Genomic DNA, 15,753 nt, shown 5'->3' on the forward strand with positions numbered 1-15,753 from the left:
TGAGATGCTGCCCCTGCCCAGGCCCGTCCCACTCCGCACACTGATGGTGACCCAAAGACCCTGTCAGAGCGTTTACACTCGGGTCTCATCAAGTCACTGATTCGAGAGCTCAGGGAAAACACAGGCCAAGAGACTGTGCCTGTCTTACAAGTGAGGGACGCACACCCATCTCCCGTCACCCCAACATCCCCAGGATCCATGCAGTGTCCAGAGGGCGGGACACACTCTCAGCCTGAGCGGGGCGTCGGGGATCAGACTGACAGCAGATCCGTCCCGGGCAGGTCGCCTGGCTTCCCCGGCCTGGCAGGGGTCAGCGTCGTGCACGCCCCACACAGCCGCCAGGGCCTGGGGCAGCCACCCCCTGGAGCCCTTCCCCAGTGCCCCTCCGTCTCTCTAGGATGGGGGAACACAGGGACAAGGGGCATGCAGGGGGATGCGAGCAAGCGCCCGGTGGGTGATTCTAGAAGACAGGCTCAGCCCCGAAGCGGAGGTAGAGCTCTGGGGACATGTGGAACGGCGGCCCGACAGCAGGGGAACTGACGGTGACCTCGTTTGAAGCCCAGGGCAGCCGGGCATGCAGAGGTGGGCTCCCGGGAGGCCTGGGGGGGACCCGGTGCCCCAACTAACCTCATCTACCCAAAGTGACCTTTGTGAAAAGGGCCGACCCAGCCTCTCTTGGGGATGGACTCTTGAGGGCCCCGTGGGTCAAAGCCGGGCAGAGGGCAAGGGGCATCAGAAGCAAGCATGGAGCCCCTGAAAGAGCATGGCCTTCGGGACCCCGTGGGGGACGCGGAAGCACAGAGACACCACGACTTGTCCATGGGCTGCCCAATGTTGGGGTCACAGCCAGGTCACCAAAAAGTGAAGCAGAAACCTCCCCTAATGACAGTGTATTACAGCCCACAGAGCGGCTGCCTGCCCGGGGCGGGGGGTGGGGGGCGGCGCGTACCTGCCTGCTCCCCCCCTTTCTGACCGGAATCAAGAACGAGCTCGTTTAAGGCGGGGGCGGGGTCTCGGTGATGGACTATGGGCTGTTAACCCACATCCAGATAAGCCCTGAGGGTTTAGCTGACCCTGGGGGGGTGTTGTGGGGGGTGGTTATCCCAGAGCGTCCACAGCCTGGCCACAGGGACAACTGTGACGGCCCATGTCAGCAGCCAATGTCGCCCCCCGCCCGGGCACAGAATTCAGGGCAGCGATCTGGCACCCGGCAGCTGCTTCTCCTAAGAAGCCCGCACCCTCTGGCTGCGGCCCTGACGCTCCCTTCCTGGCTCTTCGGTCACTGCCCCCAGATGACCTTCTGCGCCGGCGCGCGTCCCTTCCACGATCCTGGGTCTCTCTCACCGTCGCCACATCACGGGAGAACCAGCCTGTGGAGTCGCGGCAGCCTGTCTACGGCAGGAGGGACACCTGCTTGGAAGGGCAAGGGGAGGCCGCCCGGGCTATTTCACGAGAACGGGACCACAGCCCCGGAGAAGGGCTTCCTGGAAAGCCAAGTGTGCTCCTCCCGCCACACAGGCACCCGGCCCTGCACCCGGGCTGGAGGGGGGTGGGCGCAGCCATATCTGTCCCCGCACACGCCCGTCCCCACCCCAGTCCCGCACCTGAACGCGGGCTCCGTCCCTCCCCCCGAACACACACGTGTCTCTTACCAGGGTACAGCTGCTTGGTGGGTGCACTGAGCTGGGCATCCTTCGTGACTCTGTAAGCGACATCTGGACCTTTGGAAGATCTCCGCGTGGCACAGAAGCCTGTTGTCTTGGTGATGCCATCAGGCAAGTTGTGAAAATCCAGGACCTTCAGGAGATCTGCCGGCTGAGCTGAAAGGGCAAAGGGAAGGCGGGGTTAGCCGCGGGGGCGGGGTTAGCCGCAGGGGGGCGGGGTTAGCCGCGGGGGGGCGGGGTTAGCCGCAGGGGGCGGGGTTAGCCGCAGGGGGCGGAGCAGCCTCGGGACTGGCCTCCTGCCCAGAAGCGCGCACAGGGCTGAGGGCAATGGGAACCAGCTCCACACCAACTGAGGAACTGGGGGGGCTCGGGGGTGCAGGGCGGCCGGTCTGAGAAGAGCACACGTGCGCGTCCCCAGCACGCTGCCCCCGGCGCGCTCCCGCTGCAGCCACGCTCCAGGAGCGAACCATCACTCGCCACCGCGCCCCTGCAGCCTCCCCTCCCCAAGTCTGTGGACTCGGCTCCTCCCCCTGTCATCCCCCACGGGCAGGTGCTGGAGGGACCCAGACACCCCTGCCCACCCCACTGTGGGAAAGCCATCCAGACGCAAGCCGCCAGGCTGGACGGACGCCCCTGCGGACGGGGGCGGCTGCGGAGGGAGGGAGGGAGGTCTTCCGGAGCGAGGCACTGGCAGCTCGCGGGTTCTGCCTGCAGCCTGTGGGTCAGCACGTCCGGTTGACCAGCACGAGAACCACAGGGTTCTGCCTGCAGCCTGGGGGTCAGCACGTCCGGTTGACCAGCACGAGAACCACAGGGTTCTGCCTGCAGCCTGGGGGTCAGCACGTCCGGTTGACCAGCACGAGAACCACAGAGACCGCTGGCACATTTTAGCCACCATAGTCACCAGATTAAAATGAGATTCTCCCATCACTGTTTACAGCAAGAGCCAATTTCCATCTCCCCCAGAAGACCTATGCCTAGGCAAAGCAGCCGGAACGAAGGCCGAGGGACGTGGGGATCTGTGCATCCTTTCCAGAAAGTTCTGGACCCTCCATCGGGGGCTCCTCAGAGAAGGGCTGCAGAGCCCCAGGCGTTCCCACCGGAGCCAGGGCACGTCCTCCAGCAAGAGCCGGCCCCCCTGTGCCCGTGGCTCCCTCCTTCACATCAGGAAGAGCAGGGACATCTAGGCTCTGAGGACCACATCCAGGATCCACACACCTGCCCCAAAAAGATCTCACGGGGAGAGCCCAGCTCCCATTACTACAAACAAGAGTACCCAAGAGTCCAGGCGGAGGAAATTAACTTGGAGTGGGACTGTTAGGCCACACAAGCAGCAGGAGCAGCCCTGGGTTTCAGGGAGCCCAGGGGCCAGCACCCACCTGTCTGCACGGTGGGGGTGAGTGTGGGGGTGAGGACTGGCTCTGCCCCTGCTGCTGGGCCCCTAAGCCCCACCAGGCCAATCAGGGCACAGCACCTCCAAGTCTTTCCCTCGGGTAGGAGAAGTACTCCCCCACACCTGCCCGGGTCCCCACCCACAGACTGAATTAGGAGCTGCAGGCTGCCCTCTCCTGGGAGGGAGAGACTGACTCCTGCCACATGGCTTGAGCCCCTGGATCAAGCCATGCCTGAAGGGGGTCCATCTACATTAGCCAGTAAGTTTGTCCTTACATTCAGGGTGACTTGGGTTAGTAGAATCAGACCCCACTGCTGGTATGACCACGAGGCTGACGCAGAGTCCCCAGACGGGTGACCATGTACATGCCCGAGATTCGCTTAAGAGCAAAGCCCACTTTTCTAACAGTGGGGGAGGATTTGGAAGGGAGGAAAAAACCCCTCCCCCAGCATCGGTTTCCCCTTCTCCAGTCCTAGGAATTCTGCAGCCGGCAGCTGTGCCTGGAGCTCAGGATAACCGGGCTGGGGGGTGGGAGGGGGGTAGAGACCCGAAGCCTGTGCCCACTCACTGCTCATTCAGCAAGACCCTGACAGAGGCCCCTCGCCTGGGAGGGCAGAGCTGGAGCCAGGCCGGGCCATGGCATCCAGGGCAGTGGACGGTGACCTGGCAGGTGCAGACGGCCCCCTTTGGGTCCCCCTCCCCACAAGCGACGCACTAGGATGAGAGGACGGCAGCCTGGGCCGGGCCCTGAGAGCACCGTGCTCCCCAGACCCCAGAATTCTGCCCCCAGCAATGTCACTTCCACCACCCAGCTCAGCTGCAGACCTGTCACTGTAACCAAGGACAGATGGGGGTGGGTGGGGACCCTTAAGGAAGGGACAGCATGGGGACCCAGGACACTCCCAGTCCAGACTGACCTCCACTCATGCACAGGGTCATGGCCTCTTGTGGCCTCTGTGATTTTCCGGGTTGGCTCTCAGCTCCTACCCAGGGCCTGGCCAGCACACGCTATAGTCAGCCCCTCCACGCATGGTGAGGGGTACCTCCAAAGCACTCGGCACGAGGCCGCCCCCACACCGGCTCCCCTGCAGCCCTGGCCGAAGCCCGTCACCTGACATCAGGCACAGGTGCCAGCAGAGGCCAGGCCTGGGCTCAGGCCGTGGGAAGAGACAGGCCGTGCCAGCTGCCGGCTCACCGGCCGCAGTGACACGGCCCCAAGCTCTGGCTCATCTCTGAGATTCCGTTCCAAGGCGGGCGGTGGCCAGGGGACGGATCAAAGATCCCGGCTGGGGCTCCTCGGGCGCGCATCCCACTAGCTGGTGATGCTCTTCCCAGATGGGCAGCCTGTAAACCTGTTTTCTCACTTGCTGACCGGAGAGCTGTTTTCCAGAAGCCTCCAGGACATGTTTATGGGTCTCTGCTAAACAAGTTGAAAAGGCCACCAGACCATTCAGGCCTAACGCCACCCCTCCCGCCGGCCAGGGGCTCCTGGTGCCAGAGCTAAAAAAATACTTCCAAGTTGTATAAAAGGTGTGGGAAGGGCCTGGGAGGCATCTGGAAGGACAGGACTTCCGTGGACTTTCCTTCCCATTGACACAGGAGCCTCCCCTTCGAAGGGCAGTTTCTTAGGACACCTGAGCCCTTGCTGCCGCTATCAGGATGAGAAGGGCCCTGGGGAGCAACGCCGGCTCTGGGGACAGGTGTGCCTGAGTGTAAGCCCCATGTCACCCCACCCGGGAGAAGGTCTTGAGGTCATCCCCTCACTGAGGCCAGAGACACGGGCTCCAGCAGCAAAGGCTGCCCTGGGCACGTTTCCTGGACAAGCAGCAAGCCGTCTCTGCTCCTCCCTCGGTGACGGCCAGACGGGCATCAACTCTGCGTGTTCCCGCCGCCCAGTGGGGACAGAGTGGGGAACTGAAGCCCCCACCCAGGGCCCACTTAGGTGCCTGAGGCCACAGTGTGCAAAGCAGGCCCCCGCCTTTGAGACCCTGCCCTGCTCACCACCCCCCTGGGGCTACTGTGTGCTGGGATCCAGGGACTGACCTACTGGCAAGCAGGTACAGACGAGAACGACCCGGGGCAGGAGGCCCAGGCCCCAGAGACACATTATACCACTGACGGGAACATGGCCAAGGGCCACACATCCACCAACCCTACTCGGATAACCTCTGCCGCCCCCAGAAGCGCACTCCACGCTCCCCAGCCAGCCGGCTGCCCGGTGCCTCTCCGGGCCCGGAACGGCAGGGCTCCGGGCTGCCAGGGGCCACTGCCCCCACTTCACGGCTGCAGGATGTGAGGCACCAAGGTAGCCCCTGGCGGTGACTCCAGGGCCTTCCTGGCGACTGCCAGCAGGTTACAGGGTCACCAGGCCAGCGAGGCTCGAGGGCACAGCACAGAGCCCCACTTCCCCACAGGGCGGCTGTGCGGGAGCTGGCCTCGGGCTCCAAGTCCTGACCTTCTCATCTTCTCACTGTTTGTTTTTGCTTTCCTTTCCATAAGCCCCGTGTGTTTTCGAACCTCACTATGTATGGGCAAACAGCAGGATGGCTTCCTATGGCCTCCAGGGCTCAGGGAGCAGGCCATGGGTTATCAGAACCTATTCTCCGGGCCTGCAACCGTAAGGTGCTTCCGGATGCCACCAGGCCACTCATGACCAGAGCCCCAGTGGGAGGGGACTTATCCTCCAACCCCGAGTCCTGGGGCCCCTAAGCCCGAGCAAACCACTCCTCTGCCGTCAGGGTGTCCTCATCAGGGCCGTCCCGTCCACCTGCCAGATCTCCGGGACCCTGGGTCCCTTCCCAGGTCCCAGGCTGCCACCAGAGCCCAGGCCCGGGTGGGATGAGTGGAGGCATCCCAGCACCTCCCTCTCATCAGACGATCCTCCATGCTGTCCCCCACAGTGATGGGCTCCATCAGCCCCCGGGCTTGGAGATCCCTGGGGACAGGTGTGGGTCTGGGCTGGTCCCTCTTCATCCCATGGTCACCTGCACAGCCCCCATCTGCACCCCTGCCCTCCCTGGGACAGGAAAGCGTGACCCTCCCGTGACACAGGCTCAGAAGACTCTAGACCCCCGGTTCCCAGCAGGGCTGCTGGGAGGCAAGAGGTACGCAGGCAGCCTCCCCAGCACCTAGCAGGAACAATGCTGACCCCACGCTGCGGGGACTCGGTCCCTGTGCTGGGATGCCCAGGACCCCCCAACCCCAGAACTCCCTGCAAAGGCCACAGCCCCGCATGGCCAGCAGCGAGCCCTCCCGGCAGAGATTGGGGCCAAACTCCGCCGGGCGTCTGGGGGACCTGCGTGACCTCGTGGGATGAGTCCAGAGGCGGGGGAGGGCGGGGAGGAGGGTTTCTGCACCCTGCAGAGTCAACGTCGTCCACATCCAAAGAGAACGTAGGAGTTCCCTCAAGGACCACCTTCAAAATGCTCAGAACCGTCTAAGTTTAGAGCTAGAAGGAACCACGACACCACAGGCCCAGGGCCCTGTATCTGGAAACGGGCAGGTGCGGCGAAGGGGAATGACCATCCCGAAATCGCAGAGCGGCCTGGCGCACGGCGCGGAGAACAACGTGGCCACCCGGCCTCTGACCCCCACCGGCCTGACACACGACAGGCGACGCGCGGAACCGACGACGGGGTCCCCGAAGCACAGCGTGTTCACCTCCGACCTCGTGCGGTGACCCCACGGCTGCCGCAGCGGCGACCTTCCAGGAGGGGAGCCGACGCCCCGGGGTCCTGTCCCTCTGCTCTCCCGGCCGTGACCGCAGGAGGCCCCGCCGCCCCCGGGCGCTGCCCTGCCTGTCGGTGGAGAGCCACGCGGCCGCCCTCGCTCTGTCCCCGCGAGTTCCCTCCTCCGCTCCCAGAAAGGACACCAGTGAGGGGGCGGGCGGAGCCCCCCGGCCCGGCGCTGCGGCCCTCCCACCGGCCCTCCGTGGCCCCATCAAGGAGGCCGGCCCACCGGGTTGAAAAAACAGCCTTTGGAGGCCGTGACTGAAATGCCTCTTCAGTGACCAAACTACGGGAACAAAGCAGAAGGGCAGGGGGTGGCCCGCGTGCTGGACAGGCCACCTCCAAGGCCTTCCCCTCCCCCACCCCGGGACTGTCACCTCAGGGCAGGCCAGGCTCACTGCCACGCTGGGAACACGGGTCCCTGAACACCCTTCAGTGGCTCCCATCACCGAGCCTCACTCCTCTGCCAACATCAATACCAGGGCCCGGGCCTGCCCGAAAGACCCAGCTCTCACTGGCTGCCACCTCACCAAGGCCACGGCATTACACAGACCACTCCACCACGGTCCCTGAGAACAGAGTCCTGCACTTGTGCAGTACACAGCATGAACACCCTGCTCCAGCCTCCAGGGTTCCACCCCCCACATGGCCTCAGCACCATTGGACCCCACTCAGGCACTTTTGTGGCTAGAGGGGGCTGGATTTGAGCCTGGCTCTGCCCACCCTGCCCTGTGGGCCTTGGAGCGCCCCATGCAGGAAGAGACATGAGGGCCTGCCTGGCCGGGAGCCCACAGCTGGCAGGGGCTTGCTGTCCCCTCTCCTCCAGCCGGGCCTCCGCCGGCCTCCCTACAGCATCCCTCTCCACCTGTCAGTCTCGGTCTCCCACGGGGGCAAGCCGGGCACGGGGCCCGCGGTGCTCCACATCGCGACGCCAGTCACTCACTTCTGGCCTGTTTTTCAGTTTCCAAGGGAGAGCTCAGGGCCTGCTGACACGGCCTCCTGGGGGAGGTTTTCCGCTGAAGGAGGCAGCTTTCTTGTGTGACTGTTTGTACAAGTCACTTGTGCGGCATCTGCCTCCTGGATTAGACAGACAGCCAGGACAGGCTCCCCCCGAGGCCGCCTTCCCTCTGAGGGCCCTGGAATTAGGGCTCTGCAGACAGGATCTGATCCCAGCTCCTCCAGCCAGCAGCGCCACGGCCCTGGGGAAAGTGGGTTCTAACCCTGAGCCTCCCTGCCACCTTCCGTGAAAGGGAAGGAACACGGCGAGGGACACGGCCAGCCCTGGGGTGGGAGCAGGCGCGGCCTGGGGCAGCCTGGCCACGGTGAGGGCCGCATCAGCCTGAGATGCGACCACTGGACCAGGCCGAGCCCTCCCCCTGCCCCCACAACCAGCCCCAGAGGGCAAGGATTCGGGGTGCGGGACGTGCTCCCTGGGAGTGCTCCTTCCGTGAACCAACACGAGAGCCCAACGATGGCGGGAGGCGGGTGGGCTGACCCCATCCTGGCCCTTACTGCGCCTTCCCGGCAGCGTGCGGAGGGTGAGGGCCATCGAGGCGAGGGGAAGGACGAGCAAAAAGCTGATCAGAACTGAAAGCCTCAAGTTCTCCCGGACAGCCGGGAGCAGAGGGGACCTCGAGCCCATCACAGAGCCAGTCAGCAGGTCAGGGCCAAGTGCAGGACGCCCCCAGCCCAGCCTCACTCAGTCAGTGCGCACAAACCCGAGTTCTCGCTCCTAAGCAGGGTGTCCTCAGCCCCCACGCCCCACCCACCCTGCTTTTGGGAAATGCCGGCCACCGCATCCCTGCTCAGCCTCCTGGGGCCCAGAAGCCCCCAGGCCACAGCTCAGCCTTGGGAAAAGCCCCAGGGCCCGTGAGCGTCCTCACAGGAACCTGACCGGCCTTTTCCTCCCAGCAAATGTCCGAGGCATTCGGTCCCCGCTGCACTTGTCACCCTGGAGAGGTGTGAGTCCTGTAGGAGCACGCAAGCTGCCATCACGGGCCATCCAGCTGCCCCGCACGTCCAGGAAATGGGGACTCGGTGAGGGGATGACAGCAGCCAGGACGCACACAGGCCCCGAAAGGCCACAGGAGAGCAGCAGGTGGGGGCGGGGGGGTCAGCCTCGCTGAGCTGGCAACAGCTCGTACTCCGTCCCCGAAGGGCCTCCTCCCGGCAGGTGACAGACACAATGGGGCTGCAGCGAGTGTAGCGCATCTAGTCAAAGAGGGACAGGAGGGCAGCAAGGGCCCGAGGACCCACCACGTACCTGCATGACCTGGGGAGGGGTCAGCTGAGGCCCTGAGCGCCCACCGTGTGCCCACACCACCCTATTTAAGAGCACACTATTCCTACAGAGGAACCCCATGGGCGGGGGGGGGGAGTTCTCCTGGTCTGCACCGTCAGAGGTGGGACGGGTCTGAAACTCACTCCCGAGGCTGGGACCCTCCCACCTTCCACCTCTTGCCGGGGCCCACCCGAGGGCCTAGACCCCTGGCATCTCCATGCCACCCCACACCATGGCCGAAGGCTGGCCAGGTGCCCCCCGGGGCTCAAACACACTTGTGTGCCACCACCCAGGCCAAGGGCACCTGCACACAGGCCAGCCTGCGGACTCCCCAGACGAGAAGAGAAGCCTCAGCCCACACACATCCCCTGGGAAGATGTCCCACTGCCCATCAGGCCTCCGTGAGCGACGGCTGGCACGGCCGAGCACATGGGAGGGAGTCCTGCAGGAGAAGTGGACAGGAGGGCGGCCGTCCTAGGGGAGCAGAGGAAGTCCCTCTGGCTTGTCTGGGGCCACACGAGGTAGTAAGCCACCCACCCAGCAGGGCAGCCCGGGGACGCCCCGTCGAGGCACAACTGAGCCTCATGGAGCAGACCTGGCTCCCGCTGTGCCAAAGACCACGGGTGCTCCAGACCCAGACTAAGACCCCAGCACCCTGAGGAGCGGGAGCCCCTGTCACGACCGGGAGGCCGGGGGTCTCCTCCTGCCAGCCTGGCGTGGAGGGCACGTGTCCAGCTTCTCCCAGCGCCTCCTCGGCGCCTTCTTCCTCTCCTCAGTCATCCTGGCTTTCCGTCTGGCTTCGTGAAAACAAAGGAGCGTATCTGCGTCTGCCTGCATCCTTCCACAAGGGGTTACAGACCGAACGGGGCAAAGACGGGAGTCCTGCGGCCAGCTGCGAGGATGGCCCAGGCCAGCGGGGGTGGCCGGGGCTGTGTGTGCGCGGGCGCTGCCAGCGGGAGCCGGTCCAGCAGTGGAGCCCGCAGGCATGATGGGAAACCGGATGATTAGTCTTAGTTTCCTCAGAGGTAATCTGTCTCCTTGTTCTGGAGGAAAGGGGTGGGGATGGCACCAGGCGCCAGATTCCACCGGGCTGGAGCTGGCTGTGTTGGCAGGGACAGGCTCAACCCACCTGCTTCCATGAGGCCCAGAGGCTGGGCGGGCTGCCATCGGGCCAGCTGGGGTCACACTGGCAGGGGGCCCTCTGCACCCATGGCCTTGCCCAGGCCCAGCACCTAGGGAGCGCTCAGGGGGGCGTGCAGAGGAGGCCGGGTGGCCATGGGCCAGAACTGCCCCGGATCAGACGTACAAACAGCTTTGTGCAATGGACACGTAGGACCAGTCACTGCGGGGCCGTGGGGCCTTGTTCATGCAGCGACACTCTCCGGGGTCTCCGTGGAGTCCAGCACATGTGGAAGGTCTGCATCCTTTCTGCACGACCCCTCCGGACATTCCAGACTCTGGGCAAGGCCTCGACTACACTGGCCTGAGTGGTTCCAGAGCACTGGCCCCCCACCCTAGAGGGGCACACACTTCCTGCCTGGGGGCAGGGACAGGAGTCTTTAGGACTCAGAACTAAATAAACCGACACACCATGGAACCAGGTAACTCACATGCCCCAAAACCAACAGCAGCTCCACCACCCTGAGCCTCAGTTTCCCTGTTACAAAGGGACACACCGACAGAACCTGCCTGTCCCCAAAAGCCATGAATGGTGGCCAAAATCAGCAGCACCAGCAACACTGGTCTCAGGCTCCTTCCCTCCCTCGAGTTACTACGGCAAGTCAAAGTGGGTCCATAAGAAACCCCTCTGCTTAATGAAGTTCAAGGAGAGCAAGAGGCCCCACTATAAACCGTGACACTCCAGCGCCACACCACAGCCTGCACACACCATGCCCTCCCCCACTCGACTAGCCGGAGATGTCCCAAGGGACCTGCCATCCCCTGGCCTGTGTACTTCTTGAGAGAAGGGTGTCACCCATGATCACGGTGGGAGGAGAGAGATTAGCCCAGAGCGGAACACTGCACAGTGAATGGACAAACCAGCCAACCAACTAACCAAATAGCCAACCAACCAAACAACGAGCCGGCCAACTAGCCAAACAGCCAACCAACCCACCAACCAGCTGAAGACTGACCAGCCAGCCAACCAACTAACCAACCAGCCAACCAGCCAGCCAGCCAACCAGCCAACTGAGCAACCAGCCAACCAACCAGCCAACCAGCCAGCCAGCCAACCAGCCAACTGAGCAACCAGCCAACCAACCAGCCAACCAGCCAGCCAGCCAACCAGCCAACTGAGCAACCAGCCAACCAACCAGCCAACCAGTCAGCCAGCCAGGCAACCAATCAACTAAACAACGAACCACCAATGAACCAGCCAGGCAACCAAGCAGCCAGCCAACCAACCAACCATTAAACAGAATTTTAACCATTAAACAGTCAGCCATTAAACAGAACTTTCCAACATACAAGTGAAGGAAATGTGTTTTGTGTACTCAAGATAAATCCAGTAAAGGAGGAAACTCTTTGTGGGGACAATTTTGCAGCATCCCAATTAGGACATACACACACTTTGACGGGCCGTTCCCCCCATCAAGGCTGAATTCTGCAGAAACCCTACAAAGGTATAAGGACATCCATGGTCGAGTCATTTGTAATAGCAAAGAATGGAACCAGGTAAATGCCCACCAGGTGGGAGCTAGTTACGTAAACAAGCTGAGGGTCTGAAATCCTCTGCAGAGGCAGGATGGGAAAGGGCTGGTCTCGTTGGCCCGACCCAGGGCAGACAGCCAGGCCACGTGAAAAGAGCAAATCACAAAAACATTCACAGAGCGCCATCCCTTTCATGCTAAAATAAATAAAAACTGTCTATGTAACCTGAAACCGTGTCATGTAAATGCACACACAGAAAGGCCCAGAACAATACCCACTCAACAGTGAGGGGCTTCCGTCCAGGCAGGGGCTGACCCTGGTGAGGGTGAAGGGGGCCGTTGGCTCGTCTCTCTGTACCCCTCCACTTCCGAAAGACGCTCTGAGTATACAGAGCCTCACAACACCTACATATATGTACTAACAACCACACAAAATACTGAAACACATCTTTTAAGTGTGGCAGTTCTAAAACGGCCACAAATTCTTTAGTGCCCATGCCTATGTCCCCTCCCATGAATGGGGAGGGGTGGCAGATTCCATGACCACATGACCAGTGGGAGGCGGTGGAGGCCTTGCACGCCAGCTTCTGGGTCCCGGCTTAAAGCACCCTGGAAGAGTCTTTCTGAGAACCAGACTCCATGATGTGAGGAAGCCCAAGCAGTCCCTCGAGGGGCCCATGTGAGGGGTACCCAGCTCCCCAGCCAGCGCCCAGGGCCACCCCACCAACCCCAGGGGAGCAGCTCAACCAGACAGGGGGTGCAGGGGTGGACACAGGGTCCCTGGTCCCTGCCCGCCAGCCCCACTCGCAGGCTCCAAGCCAACTAGGATCGCTAGAGCAGAGGACTGCTATTAAGACAGTAAGTTCTGGGGCCACCTGGGTGGCTTAGTAGGTTAAAGCCTCTGACTTCAGCTCAGATCATGATCTCAGGGTCCTGGGATCGAGCCCCGCATCGGGCTCTCTGCTTAGCGGGGAGCCTGCTTCCTCCTCTCTCTCTGCCTGTCTCTCCGCCTACTTGTGATCTCTGTCTGCCAAATAAATAAATAAAATCTTTTTTAAAAAATACGGTAAGTTCTGGGTGGTGTAAAGGCAGGACAGGGTCGTCAAGAAGTCAGCAACAAGTGCAGGCCAGGATTTGCAACAGCAGCACCCCTCATAGCTGTCTATGAAACTCTTCCAGCTAAGGAGGGAAATCAACAAATAAATCATGCTCCATGTCACCAGTAGTTAAATAAACCCAAATTAAAGCAAGATTCTTTTGTCTCCCATCAAACTGGCAAACTTTCTTTTTATTTTTTTAATGTACTAAATTTTGGCAAGGATGCCAATTCTCATTCAGTACAGATGGGAGCCCAAATGGACCCCATCTAGGAGACAGTGCGACACTTGGGACTGAAACGGCTGGGAACAGTCACGCACTTCACCCAGTGGAATTTACCTCCAGCACCAAATGACAAAAAAGTATAAAAATTCAAAGAGCTTCGCCACAGAGTCATGTGCAATACCAAAAAACGTTGCAAGCCCATGTTCCAACCTGGGGAGTTGGCGGTGAGCAAACATACTACTGTACATGTGAATACCAGAATATCCCACCCTCGCTTATTTTACTTATTATCATATTACTGTTAACTTATGGCACTAACACTTAATTGTGTGATCACCAATATTAATAATAAAGGGATATTTAATCATCTGGGGGAATGCCCCTGGGTTTCTTTTTGATCATTTTTTTTTAAAGATTTTATTTATTTACTTGAGAGAGAGAGAGGGCAGAGACAGAGAGCACGAGCAGGGCTGGAAGGAGCAGAGGGAGACGGGAAAGCAGACCCCCACTGAGCAGGGAGCCCGACACTTGATCCCAGGACGGTGGAATCATGACCTGAGTCGAAGGCAGACACCTAACCCACTGAGCCACCCAGCCGCCCCATTTTGTTTGTTTGTTTAACTAAAGTTGGTGTCTTGGAGGTATCATTTGCATGTAGTAACGTTCATTCTTTAAAATTCATTCTTTTTAAGTCTACAGCCCAGGAGTCCGACTGATGTGTGGTTTGGGAACCACCCGCCACCGTCACGATAGAGGACATTCCCGTCATGTCAAAAAGCCCCTCGTGTCCCTCTTCACACCCAGCCTCTGGCTTCTGTTTTTTCATCTTTTTTCTACAGTTTGGCCTTTTTTCGAATGCCACGTGAGTAGAATCATATCCTATACCTTTTGTGTCTGCCTCTTCCACTGACCATAATGCTTCCAGACCCGCATGGATCGCGTGCCCACTCTGGCTGTCGCTGTGAAGGATCCCACTGCACGGGTCCACCACCACTGGCTTCGCCATCTCCCCGCTGATGGGCATCTGTGTTGTTCCCAGTTTGGGGTGATAAAGCGGCGCGTGAAATTCACACGTGCATCTTTCCATTGACACAGGTTTTCATGTCTCTTGGGAAAACACGTAGGAGCAGAATTGCTGGGTCCTCCAGTATGACTGACTTTCTAAAAACCGCCAAACCGTCCTTCCAAGCGGCTGCCCCAGCTTCATGCCCACCGATAATGTCCGACAGTTTCTCCACATCCTGGCCAGGGCTTGTGGGTACGCCCTGGGACCTGCGTGCGATTTTCATTTGCATTTCCCTGATGACTGCAGCTGTGAAGCATCTTTCCATATGTGAATGCACCATTCATACTTCTTTTTTGATGAAATCTCTGCTCAGCTCTTCTGCCCAGTTTTAAATTGGGTCATTTATCTTTTCAACTGTCGAGCTATATAACACACCTTCATCTCTTCTAGATGTGTTTATCACATATGTGCTTTTGCAAACATTTTATTCCAATCTGTGGCTTACCTCCCCATTTTCTTAACAGTGTCTTTTGAAGAGCAGAAGTGTTTAATTAGATCAAGTCCAATGTGTTAAATGTTTTTTATGATTCATACTTTCTGTGTACTTTCTGCGAAATCTTCGTCTAACTCAACATTTTTAACAGGAGGGGGGATTTCTTTCTTCTTTTATTTTTTATAGTTTTAAATCTTACACTTGCATCTATGATCCATCTTAATTTTTATATATGATTTGAAGTAAAAGGTTCATGTTTATTTTTTTTGCAAATGGATGTTTATTTGTTCCAGCACCATTTGCCCATAAAGACTACCTTCTCACCACTGAAATTTCTTAGCACCTCAGTCAAAAGTCATATAGGAAAAAAAAATTTTTTTTTAATTAAAAAATAAAAGTCATATAGGAGTGAGATTATAGACTCTCTTCTACTCCCTTGGTCTTCACGTCTATCTTTATGTCAACACCTGAATGCTTTCATCATGGTAGATTTAGAGTAAGTCTTACAATCACATAGCAGGAGTCCTCTAGATTTTTTTTCACACTTCTTTTTGTTATGTTGGGTCCTTTGCCTTTCCATATGTATTTCAGGATCATCCTGTCAATGCCTATTTTTTCAAAATGCCTACCAGGATTTTAATTTCCATTGCACTGAATCTGTAGATCCGTTTCGGTGAAAACGATGCCTCCACAATATTAGATCTTCTTGTCCATGAGCATGGTATACCTCTCCAACTCTTCAGACCTTCTTTAATACCTCTAAGCAGTGTTTTACAATTTCCAGGGCACAATTATTTTTGTCAAATATATCTCTAAGTGTTTCATATTTAGTCGCCCCTGCAGTGGCTACTTTGATTTTTATTTCCAACGGTTTATCTCTATACTTTAGACATAGTGAGTGAGTGACTTTTTGTATTGACTTCGGCTCCTGTGACCACACTAAATTTACTTATGCCTTCGGGAAGCTTTTTTGTAAAGTTTTTAGAATTTTTAACATCTACAATCATGTGGTCTGCAAAGAAGACAGTTTCCCTTCTCCCTTTCCAATCTGCATGCCTCATGTTTCCTTTTCTTGCCTTACTGCCCTGTCTAGGATCACCACACAATGTTGAATAGGCTCTTGGGAGCAGATGTCCTGCTTGTCCCTGATCCCAGAGGGGAGAGATTTCAACATACAGATTTTATATCAGTGCCTTTTATCAGATGGCAGGGAT

General features: G+C 58.8%; 1 protein-coding gene across 3 annotated transcripts in view; it reads right to left on the reverse strand.

The window, feature by feature from the left end:
• Window positions 1-15,753, reverse strand: part of COL5A1 (collagen type V alpha 1 chain) — a 137,778-nt gene that overhangs the window by 99,986 nt on the left and 22,039 nt on the right. For all 3 annotated transcript variants that reach the window (XM_059143471.1, XM_059143470.1, XM_059143472.1), the window contains exon 2: window positions 1,653-1,820. In XM_059143471.1, the coding sequence (XP_058999454.1) occupies window positions 1,653-1,820 (168 nt within the window). The remainder of the gene's footprint in view (window positions 1-1,652; window positions 1,821-15,753) is intronic.

The sequence above is a fragment of the Mustela lutreola genome, chromosome 12, assembly GCF_030435805.1.
Source record: "Mustela lutreola isolate mMusLut2 chromosome 12, mMusLut2.pri, whole genome shotgun sequence".
Lineage (NCBI taxonomy): Eukaryota > Metazoa > Chordata > Mammalia > Carnivora > Mustelidae > Mustela > Mustela lutreola.